Source organism: Anarrhichthys ocellatus, unplaced genomic scaffold, assembly GCF_004355925.1.
Source record: "Anarrhichthys ocellatus isolate YVR2014 unplaced genomic scaffold, GSC_Weel_1.0 scaffold16, whole genome shotgun sequence".
NCBI classification, from domain to species: Eukaryota; Metazoa; Chordata; class Actinopteri; order Perciformes; family Anarhichadidae; genus Anarrhichthys; species Anarrhichthys ocellatus.
In genome coordinates, this window is record NW_022280046.1 from 1130340 (window position 1) to 1146195 (window position 15856).

At 39.4% G+C, this 15856-nt stretch overlaps 1 protein-coding gene across 1 annotated transcript; it reads left to right on the forward strand.

Annotated features, from left to right (window-relative positions):
- Window positions 1-7399: 7399 nt before the first annotated feature.
- On the forward strand, window positions 7400-14664 carry slc5a1 (solute carrier family 5 member 1). The gene is made up of 15 exons (XM_031855856.1): window positions 7400-7779; window positions 8290-8361; window positions 8555-8659; window positions 8900-8959; window positions 9063-9167; window positions 9270-9375; window positions 9825-9905; window positions 10023-10231; window positions 10769-10904; window positions 11044-11151; window positions 11246-11396; window positions 11488-11656; window positions 13211-13426; window positions 13546-13651; window positions 13734-14664. The coding sequence occupies exons 1-15, from the start codon at window positions 7642-7644 to the stop codon at window positions 13946-13948; spliced, it is 1977 nt and encodes a 658-aa protein (XP_031711716.1). The 5' UTR covers window positions 7400-7641; the 3' UTR covers window positions 13949-14664.
- The last annotated feature ends 1192 nt before the right edge of the window (window positions 14665-15856 follow it).

Sequence of the window (15856 nt, forward strand, 5' to 3'; positions counted from 1 at the left end):
ATTGGACAAATGTTTCAAGCAAAAAAATGCCAAAAATTCATTGGTTTCAGCTTCTCAATTGTGAGGATTTGATGCATTTATTTGAGTTATGTGACGATGAAATAATTACATTTGACAGTTTGACAGACAAAACAAGGACTTTAATTAATCAACTGATTAATTGATAAATTAATCAAGAGCTTAATAAATAATTAATTTGTATTATTTTGTATTCATTATCATTTTTTTTCTATCATTTGAGGTAATTAAGGAGGCACTAATAGCCCCAGGTTCACTGTGAGCAAATTGTTCATGTTGTAATTTAACTAATAGCAAATAGGTCTTTTTCACAGCAATCATTCTGAGATGTCACAGCAGGAAATGCAGATGTATAACTAATAACATTGGCTGCATTTCATTTAATTAAGTCCAGGTTTTGTGCACGCTCAATCAATGTCTGGGTTTACGGGGACACCGTCGTTAATTAGCTGTGACATTATTGGTTCCACCTGTGCTTTTCCTGCTATGACAAATAAAACATCTAATGGAAAACAAAAAAGACATATTTGTCTGGAAATACACATCACTAAAGCACAATATTAACTGAAATGACAAGGGCATCAAAATGCCTGCTGCATTCTGACCTAATCTTATTGTTTTAGTTTGTGTAACTTTGTGCTCACATGGTGCATGTTTCTGGACACATTTGTGGTTAATCAAATTGCCACAGACTAATTGAAACAAGGAAAACTTGGGGTCAGACAGATCTACTGATGAGAAGAACTGATTGGCTTCTTGATTTCTAAAGAAATTATAATCAAGCTGCCATGTGAAGTCTGTTCTACTGTTTCTTATAGTTCTGGCAATGGCTAATTTGTCTTCACATGTAAAAAATATCAAAGATTGTAATGCAAAAATGCCATGCATTCATGCTTTACAAATTGAATTGAGTTAATAACTTTCTATTCAAAAGTATATTTATGGGTTACTTGATATAATAATAATGCCCTTCATTTGGGGATATAAAACCCATGTCTAAGACATAAAGTCCAAGAAATTGGGTGTTTTATCCCTTCCAATGTTCAATGTTAATATTTGACAGTCAAAGCCAGAACCTTAATTTACTGGCAAGATCAGTTCCCTAAACAAGTGAGCTCTCTGATACACCCAAGTGGTTGCAATTGGAGTCTCATGCAGCCAGAAACGGTTCTCCGTCAGGTCTTTTGTTTTCCACTAAAGATTATCCATTGAATCAAGTGGCAATTCAAATTTAAAAACAAAAGGGCGCTTCAAGCACCAGTTTTCTCTATATTATCCTATTGTTGCAATCATAATTGTATTCCCTCCTAATATGATCAAGCCTTAAACAATCAATTTGCATCCTGAGCTCAAAGAATCATTCTCCCTTACTAAAGGCCATTCATGGCAATTTGTATAGTTGATATTAACTGGGCATTAGTCAGTGGGAAGTGATACAGACCTACATACTTAATCTGATGCCGAGTTGCTGAAAGACAGCCTCTGATACACAATTTGATAAGGCAGTATAGTTCGTAGAATGAGGCAATATCTAAGATTATACTCCAATCTATGAGTATTGTTTATGTTATCACAGTGACGCATTTCAGCAGTTTTGGACTACTTTGCCACCTTGTGGCTAACATTTCCTAAAAAGTTTGTCTCAGTAGTTTCTGTTGTGCATATGACATTTTGCAAGTCAAACCTTGATTTTTAGACAATACATACAATGCTCTCCTGCTATGTTGACAGTTAACTTAAAGCAAGACAAGTTTCTTCATAGTTTGGATTTGCCTGACAAAACTAAAAAAACACTGCAGCCTGCTCAGTTTTTTTTGAACTGAATAAATCTTATTAACCCTTGCTAATATCAGAGCACAGTTAACAGTTGAGATTCATAGGACTTCTTCACAGCAGACGTCTCGGCTTTTCATAGCAGGAAAGACAGGTGAAACCAATAACGTTAACGATGCTCTGTTGCAGCAATTAACGATGTCACCAGTTACACCTGGGTTTGCCAAGTCAAAATGTCCACTGTGAAACGGAGGTGTTACTCTTACTGTTGAAGGTGAGTGGCTGTAAATGAAAATGAAGGCTCAGCACAAGCCACTGAGAGATGAAGAAGGGCCTTAGATGCCTCGTTCCAGACTTCCCAACTCCCACAATTCTGCTCGCATGAACCCCCAGTGCAATCAGAACAAGGGGGCATTGTGGTTTTGTGCCTCACCTATAATGACTGCTGCAGGGTCCGTGTGCATGTAACAGCTGATCACCTTGAAGCACTCTTTTCACCCGTACTACTATATGACATCAACAGCTCCTCAGGTGAAAAGCAGCAATCTTTGTCATGACTTGTGGCTAATCACCTGCCCTTGTGTTACTGAATATGGAACAGTACCACTCTTGAACTAATGCACATCAATTATGTTGAACTCTGTCACATACATCTTTGTTGTCAATATTTTTTACAATTGAATTAATAAATGTCGGCTACTTGGAAAGTGAGGTTTTCCTAATTCACTGAACTACATGCATTTTTGTGTTTAAGAGATCAAACATTTTGATATCCCAGATATGCACAGGAGCACTAAGAGATTGAAGATTTATATTTTTTAAGTATTATTGTTTAACTATATAAATCTATTTTAAATGAGTGTTTGCTGCTCATGTACTGAAAAACATTCAGATCAACAACAATACTACCCAAACCAAGACTATTTTATGTCTTTATCGAATGAGAAAAACTAAATAATGCAACACATTGATAACATTGTGACAGTAAATTACTTTAAATATATACAAAATAAAGATTTGACAGGATGTTGATGCATTTTGCATTAAACAACCACAGTTTACCACATTTTCATTATATTTTCAGTACTTAATGTCCTTCCATAGATGTAATGCACACACAATAGAACTGTCATTGGGTATATTAGGTTTTACTGGAATTTATTAGCTGCATTTCGAAGATTATTGAAATGTGTTACTATATAATGCAGGACCACTGCATGGATACCAAACACCAAAGCAATGACACTCCATCATCAGAGGTGTCAATATCTTGAGCCTCTTCGCATCTGGGGAGCTGCGCACAATGCAACAAACACCAGATGAGGACACGTAACAACATATTCATCCTGCATTCAAAAGCTCATGTTAACCATTTTTACCTGAACGAAACACAATTCCAACACCGAGCAATGGTGCTAGTGATTTTGCTACATGAACGGCATGTTATTAGGAAAGCTGAGATTCCAGAGATTTTAACGATATAAATCTTATCACTCCAATGTTTCTGTACCATTTTTGAGTCAGTTCCAGTCGTCTAAACCCATTTGCATGGCATGACTGAAAACAGGGTCTATTTTCCCATCTGGTGGATGAATCGTGGTACTGCACTCATGCTAATGGCATTGGCCTTTGCTACAGGATGGAGCTGGTCAAATGGACCAATAGGTTATGGTTCTCTTTCAATGTATAAAGATCTGATTGATTGATTTTTCAAAACAAAGCCCAAAACATTTGCATTTAGATGGAATAAATACAGATGGTGACATGTAAGTGACATTCATTTCAAGTGGCACAGATGGTACCCAAATAGCCAATTTGAAGATTCAACCTTTTAACATACCGCTACTAAAACCTCTCCAACTTTGCTTTGCGTCACTTTATTAGCATCAGTCTGTGCACAGGAAAGGTCCAGATGTTTTGATATTGGTTTGCTAGAGGTTTTGGGCTGCAACTGCAAAGAGGCATTCGCTCTAAAAGGTGCACAGTTTTTCCAAGCGGGACTTAAATCTTTAATTAATGCTGTGTTCCATCTTCATTTACTCTGATGCTGCATATGTGTTTCGTCTTTTTTTTCTTTTTTTCATGCTCTATGCCATTTACTCCAGACTGTATATCTGCTCTGTTCCATGGGTTTCTATTACACAAAATGTCTTTGAATCAAGAGTTTCTTTTACAGAACTTTCTGAGAAGCTGAAAGATAATATCCTCATGACACACCTTTTTCACAGAGGACATTTTGACTTGTCATAGAAGGAGAAGCACTCATCCATGACTCTCTTCAGTTGTCCAAGTAAGCCGTGACAGTGTGACAGTGAACTAGCATGTACAATACCAAGGCCTTTGAAATAAAGTTAAACAAAGCATCACATTGCGTTTTCATTACTTTGTGTCATTTTATTTTCAGCAGTCAATGGTTTCTATCAATATCAATATCAATATCAATATCAAAAGGTAATCTATTCCATCTGACATTTTGATTGTTGTTCATGGGTTTAGAATTATGAATTGTTTTGAAATTGGGTGAAATTGTTCATGGGATGGTGGTGGAAACAGACAAAAAAGCAAACTTGGCTGATGTGAAAATGATCATGGAAATATGGTAGATTTGTGCCCTGATTTTTAACAATTTACCTGACACAGAAACCTGGACAAAGCGCAGTGTGGAGTACTCACCAGTGGTGTTGAAATCACAAGATAATTACTGTCCGTACGTCTATTTTTTGAGACCAGGCCAGCGAGTTTCTTTCCCCGTTTCAGTCCATGGGCCCTTCTGACAGAGTTTCCTGAATAATAGATCTGTAGACACAGGGAGGAGTTTATAAGACACAATTGTATGTCGACTGCAGGTCAGGACACTCAATCACTTCTCTGTTTGCCAAAGACTACAGTAGTTTCCCCCACTATACAGACTACTATGTATGAAGAATGCACTCCTGCAAGAGATCAATTTCTTGCACGAATCAGCAGTGTTTGTTTGTGGTCTTGCTGCACTGGTGTGATCGGCTCTGTGATGTGTTCGTGTTTTAAGCATCAACTACAGTACTTGCCAAGGTTATGAGCAGATTTCAGTCTCAGTGAATATACAAATAAACTGGACAACACAAAATCAAATAAGTCTGACAAAGTCTTGACCTGTCTGGGGTGGTTATAAATTCAAAGGCTCCTCTCAGGACTGAAATCCGTGAGTGTGGCTGAGCCTTAATCCCCACAGACCACTGGCCTCATTCCAATAATTGATTCTCATTCAAGTGAATATTGATTGTCCCCATTTAGAGATTTCAAGCAGCCATTTGTAACAGTATCAGTCTGATAACTCCCCCATCTCACTCCCTTGCCTCTCTCGTGTTTTGGAGAAGGTATTGTTTCATCTTTATTCAGCCATTTTGATGTGGAAAACTAAAAAAAATTAAATCACATGTTCATGCTTTGGCTCCCTGTACACTGAGTTGCGAAACATTTAGGTACACCGGATTGAACAAACCAATCACTGCTCATTGAGTGCAAATTAGATGTTTTTTTAGGTGATAGTTGCGTTCGGCCATTTAATTACAGGATCTAATTCCATAATGGCTCTCTTAATTGAATTAGTTTATAATTAAGATACAATGTACTTACTATAAGGATGTTGCTTAGCTTATGTATACACGACTATAGCTGGGTAAAAACCTAAATGTGTGTCTTCTGGCTGTTAAACCTGTTACAGGTGATGTGTGTCTCACTTGGCCCAGCTCAATAAATGTTTCCCCCATTTTTGTTACATAACCTATAAAACCACATGTACAAATTAAATAAAAAGTAAAATACTGACTATCACTCTCATGTCATAAAAATTGTTGTTGACCTTGTTAAACTAGTGAAAATGTAAATGTCAAGGCAGCTATTATGTTCTTCCGGGTTACAAGAACAAAACCTTTCCCATTATATTTTTATTTTCTCTTTGCCAAAAGCCAGAGCCCACTGCACGGTGGAACCCTGAGTGAGCACTCACGATACACTAAAGGTACATCAAGGTGTTTTCAATTATCCTGACAACTTAGACCTCCAGTCAGTTGAAGCTGGGTGGAGCTATACTGGAAATGACCTGATGTTACCTGACTATACAAGGCAATAACAGTGTAGGTTCTGCCACATGAGAGTGAGGGCGATGTCAGTCATGCACAGTCTGTTCACTTGAGAAGAGGTCTAATCAGGACTCATGAGTGAAAACACCTGTGTGGTGACACTATGAAGGGGCTTTGACACTGAAGGCCCTTTTCGCAGCAGCCACTTTGACCTGTCCTAACAGGTTAAACACAGGTGTGATTGATCAAGTTAATTATGGTCCCATTCTATTTAGTGTGTCACAGCCATTCCAGGGAGCCAGCATGCCCAATATCAGGGCCTCATGGTCCACCTTAATGAAACAAGGCCATAATTAATATTATGTTTAACCTGCAACGACTTGTCAAAATGTGAAAAGGGCTCAGCTTTCTAACTAAAGTAAAAGTAGCAATATGTCAGTGCCCAAATACTGTTTTGAGTAAAGGTTATGCATACAAATATTATTTTAAGAAAAAACACAAAATTAGCATCATCAATTAGAATACCCTGAGTATCAGAAGTAAAAGTAGTTATGCAGACTGGCACATTTCAGAATATGAATTGTATTATTTATTAATTTATAATAATTCATCCGAATGAAATTGTTGATATGTTAGTTATTATATTTGAATATGCAGAGTAACAAACATGATCAAATAAATGTTAGTTGAGTAAAAAGTACAATATATCAGTCCGAAATGGGAGTTGGAGTATAAAGTAGCATACAATGTAAAGTACAAGTAAACAAGGTGAATAGTACAGTATACGCTTAAATGTGTGTATGAGCTCAGAATCACCTGAATTAGATGAGTTTCACTGTCCTGTAGAGACACCTAGTGGCTGCTTATACCTTCTTTAAATGTTTGCACATTGACATTTTGTTTTTTTTCATTCTCTTACGTGACTTCCTTCAAACATTGGCCTTTAGTCTAATAATTAACACACAAAGACTTGTTTAAGGATAAAGGAGTGTTCACTGTGGGTGGAGTGCAGTCAATGTTAAGTGCCTTTCATTTGTACAAGACTTACAGTAAAGGAGAGAATATTTCCTATTTGGTAGAGCTGTTTAGAGATCGTAAATGAAGGCCTCGCTTAGATTTAAAGATTTTATAAGATTGATAATAGTAATTGCAGTTAGTCTTTGGTGCCTCGCCCCAGATTACTCCGCTATTGTGTGAACATAAATGGCAACATATATTAGCCTATACAATTCAATTCGATTTCAATTCAATATATTTTGTATCGCCCAAAATCACAAATTAGCCTCAGAGGGCTTTACACATACAACATCCTCTGTCCCGGGACCCTCACATCAGTACAGGAAAAACTCCCCCAAAAAACCCTTTAACAGGGAGAAGAAGTGTTTTATACGTACATGTGTTTGTTTAAATTGACCTGGATTAAGTTGAGTTTGGCAGTAGTGCTGATGAAGCCTGTAGATCCACCTATTTCTTTACTTGTGGTAATTCCTCGTGGGTTGATCATTAACAGCATTTTTTTTTTGTATTTGCTGAAAGGTTACACATTTTAACACATGGATTTACACAAACACTGCAATGTAACAGCAAGGTTTATTTGCAGATCCAAACACACTTTCAACCAAACACAATAGCTGGCTATTTATTAGATGAACTCCCTCCCAGCCCCCCATCTTTCCCACACTCAAACACACCTCCAGCAAAGGTATACATAAGTGTCTGTGCAGGTGCTTCGGTCAAAGAGGAGCGACACCAGCAACACTCCTGTTCTCTGGTCACCCTCTCAGCAAAAATGTCTCAGGATTATTTTGGATTCTCCTTAATAAGGAACTATGCAAGAAACGGCACGGCCACTGTGGCTGTTAACAACGCAGCAGATATCTCCGTTATTGTGATCTACTTTTTGGTTGTCTTGGCTGTTGGAGTATGGGTGAGTTGCTCAGTCTTTCAGTTGAACGTTCTACAAAATCCTTCTTCTCTGTGAATATTTAACTCCTCAACAGTTTCACAGTAGTGATATTTGTAGTTTGTTTTACGTCAATATAAGAAGAAAAAGTCTGTATTGAGCCATAAGAGAAAATATAGTGATTTATTATAGGTTGGATACTATAATAGCCTTGTTTTTTAGCACGTCTACAGCTGCACTTTGGAATAAATTACATGCAGTGGAGTGGACTCATATTATTCAATCACAGCATCTTACTCAACAACCTGGCTCACGATATTTTATTGCAGATCAGATTACTTAACATTTAGGGAATGCACATGTTTAGATACATAGCGTTACTGGGATTTTGTTCTTTTTTTTTTATCACTGCTGCATACACAGTATAATGTGATCATTAACAAAAGTGTAGTGACATTTGAAATAGAGAGTCTGTTGCTGTTTTGCACAAATGCATTTATGTATTTTCTAAAATGTGCCCTCGTCCTGTTGCAGGCTATGATCCGCACCAACCGATCCACAGTCGGTGGCTTCTTCCTTGCGGGGAGGAGTATGGTGTGGTGGCCGGTGGGTATCTCGTAATGACTGACAACAGGTTTTTATAGTTTGTGCTAACTGCTAGTATACCATATTATGGTATATTACACATTATACTGACTACGTGACATACCACAGAAGCATAGTCAGCTGTGAATCTTAGAAATTATGCATATTATTCAAGGATAATTATTCATAATAATAATAATTATGCACTCCGCAGATTGGAGCCTCACTGTTTGCCAGCAACATTGGCAGTGGCCACTTTGTAGGCATTGCTGGGACTGCTGCAGCTGGGGGAATCGCCATTGGTGGATTTGAATGGAATGTGAGTGATCGTGTCTGAGGTGCCAATTACACCATTATCACTTCTTAAAACAAATATATTTCTAACCTGTGACAGATATTATCCGTTATCTGTATCAGGTGAGCTGATAAGAGTCGATTATCATGAGAGTTTCACCCTGCAGAGGAAACAGAACAACAACAGAAGTCAACGTTTTCTTTTAGCATTTTGATCGGCATTGTTTATTCATTTCTTGTGTCCTTGTATGTTTGAGTGTTTCAGGCTCTTATAGTGGTCGTCATTCTAGGATGGCTCTTCGTGCCCATCTACATTAAAGCTGGGGTAAACAGAACACACTGTTGGACATATAAAACAGCAACATTAGAGGACAAAAGTAAGTCAGACAAACATGAATGAAAATCTAATTTATTATTTATGATTTTAGGTGGTCACCATGCCCGAGTACCTGAAGAAGAGGTTTGGAGGACAGCGTATTCGCATCTATCTCTCTGTGCTGTCCCTCTTCCTGTATGTTTTCACTAAGATCTCAGTAAGTCACCACGTCGTAACCCTCAGTGATGTCCTCTATGTCAACATTGTATTTCACATTATTGATTGAAATGATGTGTTTTCCCCTCTCCTCTCCACTCAGGCAGACATGTTCTCTGGTGCGATTTTTATCAACCAGGCACTTGGGTTGAATATCTACCTTGCTGTCATCATGCTACTATCGATTACTGCACTCTACACTGTCACAGGTCTGTCCCCGTAGGGTGCATCCTCTTCCTTTTCCACCAAACCCATAGATTAAAGCCAGTAGTCTTATCTACTTTACAGAATGGCACTACGACTAGGGCTAAAGTCTTCTGAAGGCCATATATATAGAGATGTAGGCACACACACATAGACACACTGTCTCCTCCTGTCTAGTGTGTCAATGTGGTTAATTACCCATGGACTGCGATAAGCAGGAAATGGCCTTCTGTTGCTGTTTTGTAATAACGAATACACACCTGAACTTTAACTTTACAAAGAACGTTCACTTACACAAAACAATCTTCACACTGAATGAACCAATTTGCCGCAATGAATTGAATCTTGTACAAAGTTCTCTCCGGTAAGTTCAGTGAAGTACATTAGTGGTGATAAAATGGGTTGATTTGGAATGGAAATACATACACTGATGACCTCACATACTGTATCTCAGGTGGATTGGCTGCAGTGATCTACACAGACACCTTACAGACCATCATCATGGTTGTTGGATCATTCATCCTTATGGGCTTTGGTAATATGGTATTTTCCTTTTTTTATCACTATACTCATTTGTATTATTTATTGTGACGAGACAAATCCTGTTTGTAAAAATGATTGTTAAGTCAGTCTAACTAACACACATCTGCAGCTTTCAATGAGGTGGGAGGCTATGAAAGCTTCCAGCAGCGCTACATGGAGGCCGTCCCCTCTATCACGGCTAACGTCAGTGCGAGCTGCTACGAGCCTCGGGCCGACTCCTTCCACATTTTTAGGAACGCGATCACAGGAGACCTGCCATGGCCTGGCCTTGTCTTTGGCCTCACCATTCAGGCCACCTGGTACTGGTGCACTGATCAGGTCAGTACAGGATATGTCCGGTATTGGGCATTTGCACGACCACAATCCATGGTCATAAACACTCACCCACACACACACAAACAGACTCATTCAATTGATTCCCACACAATTGTACAGACATGATGTGCCCTGATCTTGCCTGTTTTTGCCAGACTCATTCAAGCGGTCTAAGGTGGCCTTTAGTATGAGGAGTGACATGCTTTTAGTTAGACCGTAATGCACTCCCAGAGACTGAGATAAGATTAACAGGCAGACTATTGCTGGATCTCGGCAAAGAAGTAGATGAAAATTGAAATGTTGACATCCAGCACACAGATAAACACATTATCGTCGGCCTTTATCACTGCTCAGAGGACAATACTTATCAGCAAGCATATTCTTTTGACTTCTTTGACTTAAGGGATGTATTCACTCAGCAAATAGTTTTAAAACTAAAATAGAGAGAATAGTTTAGAGTTCATTACAACCTTTTTTTTTTAACATCCATTTCATCATGGCGCTATACTGAACTTTTCCCGCCTGTGACATTTCCTGTAGGTGATTGTCCAGCGCTGCCTCTCAGCTAAGAACTTATCTCACGTTAAGGCAGGCTGTATCTTGTGTGGCTACCTGAAGCTGCTGCCTATGTTCCTCATGGTTTTCCCTGGGATGATAAGCAGGATCCTCTATCCAGGTGAGTGAGTTTATAATGGGACAGGTGTTGGCTGAAGCAAGCTCACCAGCTGAACGCAATGTAGCTCATGCCCGTCTTACAACAATGGGGGATTTCCATCTTTGTTAACATCCTGCTGATCTTATTCATTTCATTCAAGATGTGGTGGCATGTGTGGACCCGGCTGAATGTGAAAAATACTGCGGTGCCAGTGTGGGCTGCACCAACATCGCTTATCCCAAACTGGTGTTGGATATCATGCCCAATGGTGTGTGGCTAAAGACCTTTGTCTTGTGCGCTGACAATACAAACGGCAGTTTTTTTTTTGTTACCATTTGAATCTGTTATTTTATCTGTTTTAGGTCTGCGCGGTCTCATGCTGTCGGTGATGATGGCCTCTCTGATGAGCTCACTTACCTCCATCTTCAACAGTGCCAGTACTCTCTTCACAATGGACATCTACACTAAGATTCGCCGCACAGCCAGTGAAAGGGAACTCATGGTAGCCGGCAGGTAAAACACATTGGGGTTCAGTTCATTAAGTTTTCTGACAAATGAGAGAGTTCATGCATGCCTTACTGCCACTATCTCTGTCCGTGTATAGATTGTTTATCTTGGCCCTGATTGGTGTGAGCATAGCATGGATCCCTGTGGTGCAATCAGCCCAGAGTGGTCAGCTCTTTGACTACATCCAGTCCATCACCAGCTACCTATCACCACCTGTAGCAGCTGTCTTCATGCTTGCCATCTTCTGCAAGCGTGTCAATGAGTCTGTGAGTTTTCCACTTCAGTCATCTCTTTATTTAACTCCCTACAGAGCAATATATTGTCTGTTTCATACAAAAAAGAGCAAGAGTCTACAACCATGCCAGCATCTCTGAGGTGCTTTGATCAGTGACAATGCTAACATGCTGATGTAAAGTAGGTAAAATGTTTGCTTTGTTAACCATCTTAGTTTGGCGTGATAGCATGCTGATTAGCACAAAACACAAAGTACAGCTGAGAATGATGGAAACCAAAGTATTGGGGGAAAAAAGTCATTTGGCTTCATGCTCTGGGCACCACGAGTTTCTGTACCAAAGGTCATGGCACTCCATCCAGTAGTTATCGAGATGTTTCAGTCTGGACCAAAGTGATGGACTGACTATCAGGCCGACAGCCTGTTAGAGAGCCATGCCTCTAACGTGGATAAAAAGGCTTTTGTGTGTGGTAAAGTTCAGTCCATTATCAAGATATTAAGTAATTACTGGCCAAAGGTCTTTGGCAACATCTTTATTTAAACTGCTTCCTCTGACTTCTTGTGTAATTTAGGGTCTTCTGACCATAAAGCAGTTGAGTCACTGGACATACATTATGTGTCCTGAAACAGTTGGACTGGGGTTTGGCGTGAAGATGGACCCCCTGTTGATATGTTTTTTACTCTCACGATCGTCATATTAGCTTAGGCAAAATACTGCTGTCATGCATGCCATCAGCTGATCTGTCAGTCATTAGCTGACAGATCAACACATATTCACACAATCCCCAGCCACAGAAGCCAGTGAGGAGGATTTTATAATCTGACAAACTCACTCTCACTCATGATGCTGCCATTACTGTCCCGGCTCATTCCTCCTGCCCTGGTTTCTTGTTCATAATTGCCATTATGCATATTTCATATGAGTTATATGTGTCTGCTGGATGCTGCTCCATGTATGCCCTGTGGTGGTTCTGTGGCCCAACAGAAATGTATTACATGCTATTAGGATTTATTTAGTTGTGTTGGTTGATCCCCGACTTAATTCCAGACTGAAATATCTCAACAACTAATTTGTTGGTTTGCCATGAAATTTGACAGAGACATTCATTGTCCCCCAGAGGGAGAAGCCCAGTGACTTTTTCCTCTAGCGCCATCCGCAGTTTGTTCTCGACAGCTAGTAAAATACTGTATTTCGACAGCTAACGGATGCATTGTCACGCAATTTTGTATACATAATCACGTCCCTCTCTGGATGAATTGTAATCATTTTGATGATCCTTTAAATTTTCATCCAGCACAATTTATCAGGTCTCATTATCAAATCATATGATATTTATTTTGTCCAATACCTGTAATACTATTTTGATATTCCCAACAGCCTCAGCTGGACTTTGTGTTTGGTTGTAATTAGCAAATGTTAGGTATGACACCTAAATTAAGTGGTGAACAAAGTTAACATTACAGTTGTTTAAAATCTACAGGTTATCTTGCTAGGGTCAGCATGTAGCACCACTCAGCCGTCAGCATAGCTGGAGACATTATCCTAATACATATACTGAGAGTTTTTCCTACTTTCTTCTTTCCTCAGGGCGCATTTTATGGCCTGGCGATTGGCCTGCTTATCGGCCTGTCCAGGATGATTTCTGAGTTTGCTTTTGGGACAGGCAGCTGCAATAACCCCAGTAACTGTCCCACCATCATATGTGGAGTCCACTACCTCTACTTCGCCATCATCCTGTTTGTTGTCTCCTGTGTCATCATCCTGGGAGTCTCTCTCATGACCAAACCCATTGACGACAAGCATGTACGTGACCGCTGTGAGATAAGGCTGGATACAAAATGAATCCCCGAACATCACTGGAAGACACAGAAATAGCCAACTTTATAAATAATGCATTTCAATGTGTTGTGTTGCCTGTCTAGTTGTATCGTCTCTGCTGGAGCCTGAGGAACCGTACAGAAGAGAGGGTGGACCTCGAACAGGATGATTGGATTGACAACCAAGAGTCCAACAATATGGACATAGACGGTAATCAACAGACATTTAGTATTAACATATGAACACACACCCAAGTAGATTTTCTTCATCGCCTTTGTCTCTTCCATCACAGAGCCCCAGGAGGAACCAGGCTTCTGCAAGAAGGCGGTGATGGGCTTCTGTGGCCTGGAGCAGCAAAGAGCCCCCAAGTTGAGTCCAGAGGAGCAGGCAGAGCTGCAGAGGAAGCTCACAGACACCACAGAGGTGCCGCTATGGAGGAACATAGTCAACGCAAACGCCCTCATCCTCCTGTGTGTGGCTGTTTTCTTTCATGGTTTTTTCGGTTAAAGAAACTCGGCTGGTCCCAAATGCTCTCGGATAATTTATATTTAACTATGACTTTTGTTCCTCGTCTTTACTTTAGCTTTTTGTGATTGTAAACATGATGACTGAGGGCAAAGGTGTCAGAACAACTCATGAATGGAGCTGCAGGGTGACTCACGCTTGTCTTTACCAGAAAGAGTCCACTCACACTGCTTGTAGCAGTATAAATTTATGATTTGATATCTGATAACAGCCCTTGTTCACATGAACTTAATTGGTACAATAATCAGACTGCTTTTAGCTATCGCAATAATGTGTTTAAAATGTGATAATAATGGCCATAGTGTCAACTCAACTAGTATTTACTCTTACTCAAAACTGGAAAAATAAATGCTCCTTTATCGTCTCTTGGATTTTGTAGTTTACATGTAATTGACAAGAAAGTGAATTGGCCTAAGTTAATTTTTATGTGTTTTTGAGATTACATGCTGAATAAAAATGCCTCTTTAACCTGTAATACATAACAGATGCGGGTTTGGACAAGATTGAGGATGTAAAAATTCCCTGTAATTACTGTTTTTGCGACCTCAGTCTACATAACCCTTTTTCCCCCTCATTATATGTGCTCAAAGTCCACAAGTGCTGCCTCTTCTTCAATACTAAGAATCTCACTGTGTGTTGTTTTTAGGTGTTAATGAATAAAAACATCTCAGGGAAGTAGGTTTGTGAATTACACAGAATACAGTTTGACTCTCTTTGCTTCCCTCTGGTGGTTCACTGCTGAACTTGTAAGACACTGGCTTTCTGTATATTTTATTGCACATTCAATTTCTGGTGAAATCTGCTCTTACCGAGGTCAATTTAGTCTTTTACGTACTTGGTAAAGAAATGCCGAAACCAGACATGACCACTTTTGAATGTACTGTAAGTCATTCCCATTGTGACTGGTTATCTGGCTCTTATCACTAACTGTGGTTAATGTGCACTAATGTAGGCCTTGAATATGTGCACCACTGTTGAATGATTTATGATTTCTGCCTTGGATTAGCTTCTACCCCTGCCTAATTCTCCAGAAGCCACATATGACTTTATATGTGTTTGAATCACATGCCTGGCAGTGATTCTGCTGGCCTGTGTGGTGACTAAGTGCAACGAGCAAGTCAAAGGTCAACATAGAGACTTCTCTGGCAGGAGTGTTTGTGCTAGTAGCCAAACCCCATCTGCTGGCCGTCGCTATTCACAGTGATGAGAAATGAAGAGGCAAGACATGTTTTGAATTCTTTTAAAACTTCAAACAAAGATTGAGTCAATTATAATAGCTAGCAGAAGGGCCTAAATAAAATGAACCTATTGACATTTTTAAATGATAATTAAGTCATCTTAGACATTTTTCGATGAAGAAATACATATTTCTTTATGCCTTTTATGGGTTCCACTTGACCCAGTCTGAGAAAGAGGTTAAGCTGTCTCACTCCAGAGGGGCCTAAGTTGCCATTTCAGGTGACAATTCTCAAAATGTTACATCGTTCAAAATATGGCCCCCAAAGCATTTCAGAATGTCCTCCTGTGGTAATGTAAAGCATTGATATCCTTGATATTTGTTGTTCAGTCCTGCCCTGAGTTAAGTCTATCTCATCACAGTGCCATGTTTATATCCAAATAATTATAAAGACGACTCCACAAACTACATGTGATCCAAACTATTACCAAACAGGGTCTGTATCACATGTGAAAAAAACAATAAGCTTCGCAAAGGTAATATTTAGGGATTAGTGTGTTAGATTCCATGAAACCATGTCAAAAAATGTATGATATTGTGTTAACCGTGAACAGTGAGTTAATGAGCGTGAAATAGTTGGTTGTTGGGATCCATGATGTCACATATTATGTAGTTCAGAGCACCAAGCAAGCTCACAGCTGTGGAGTTGTTTG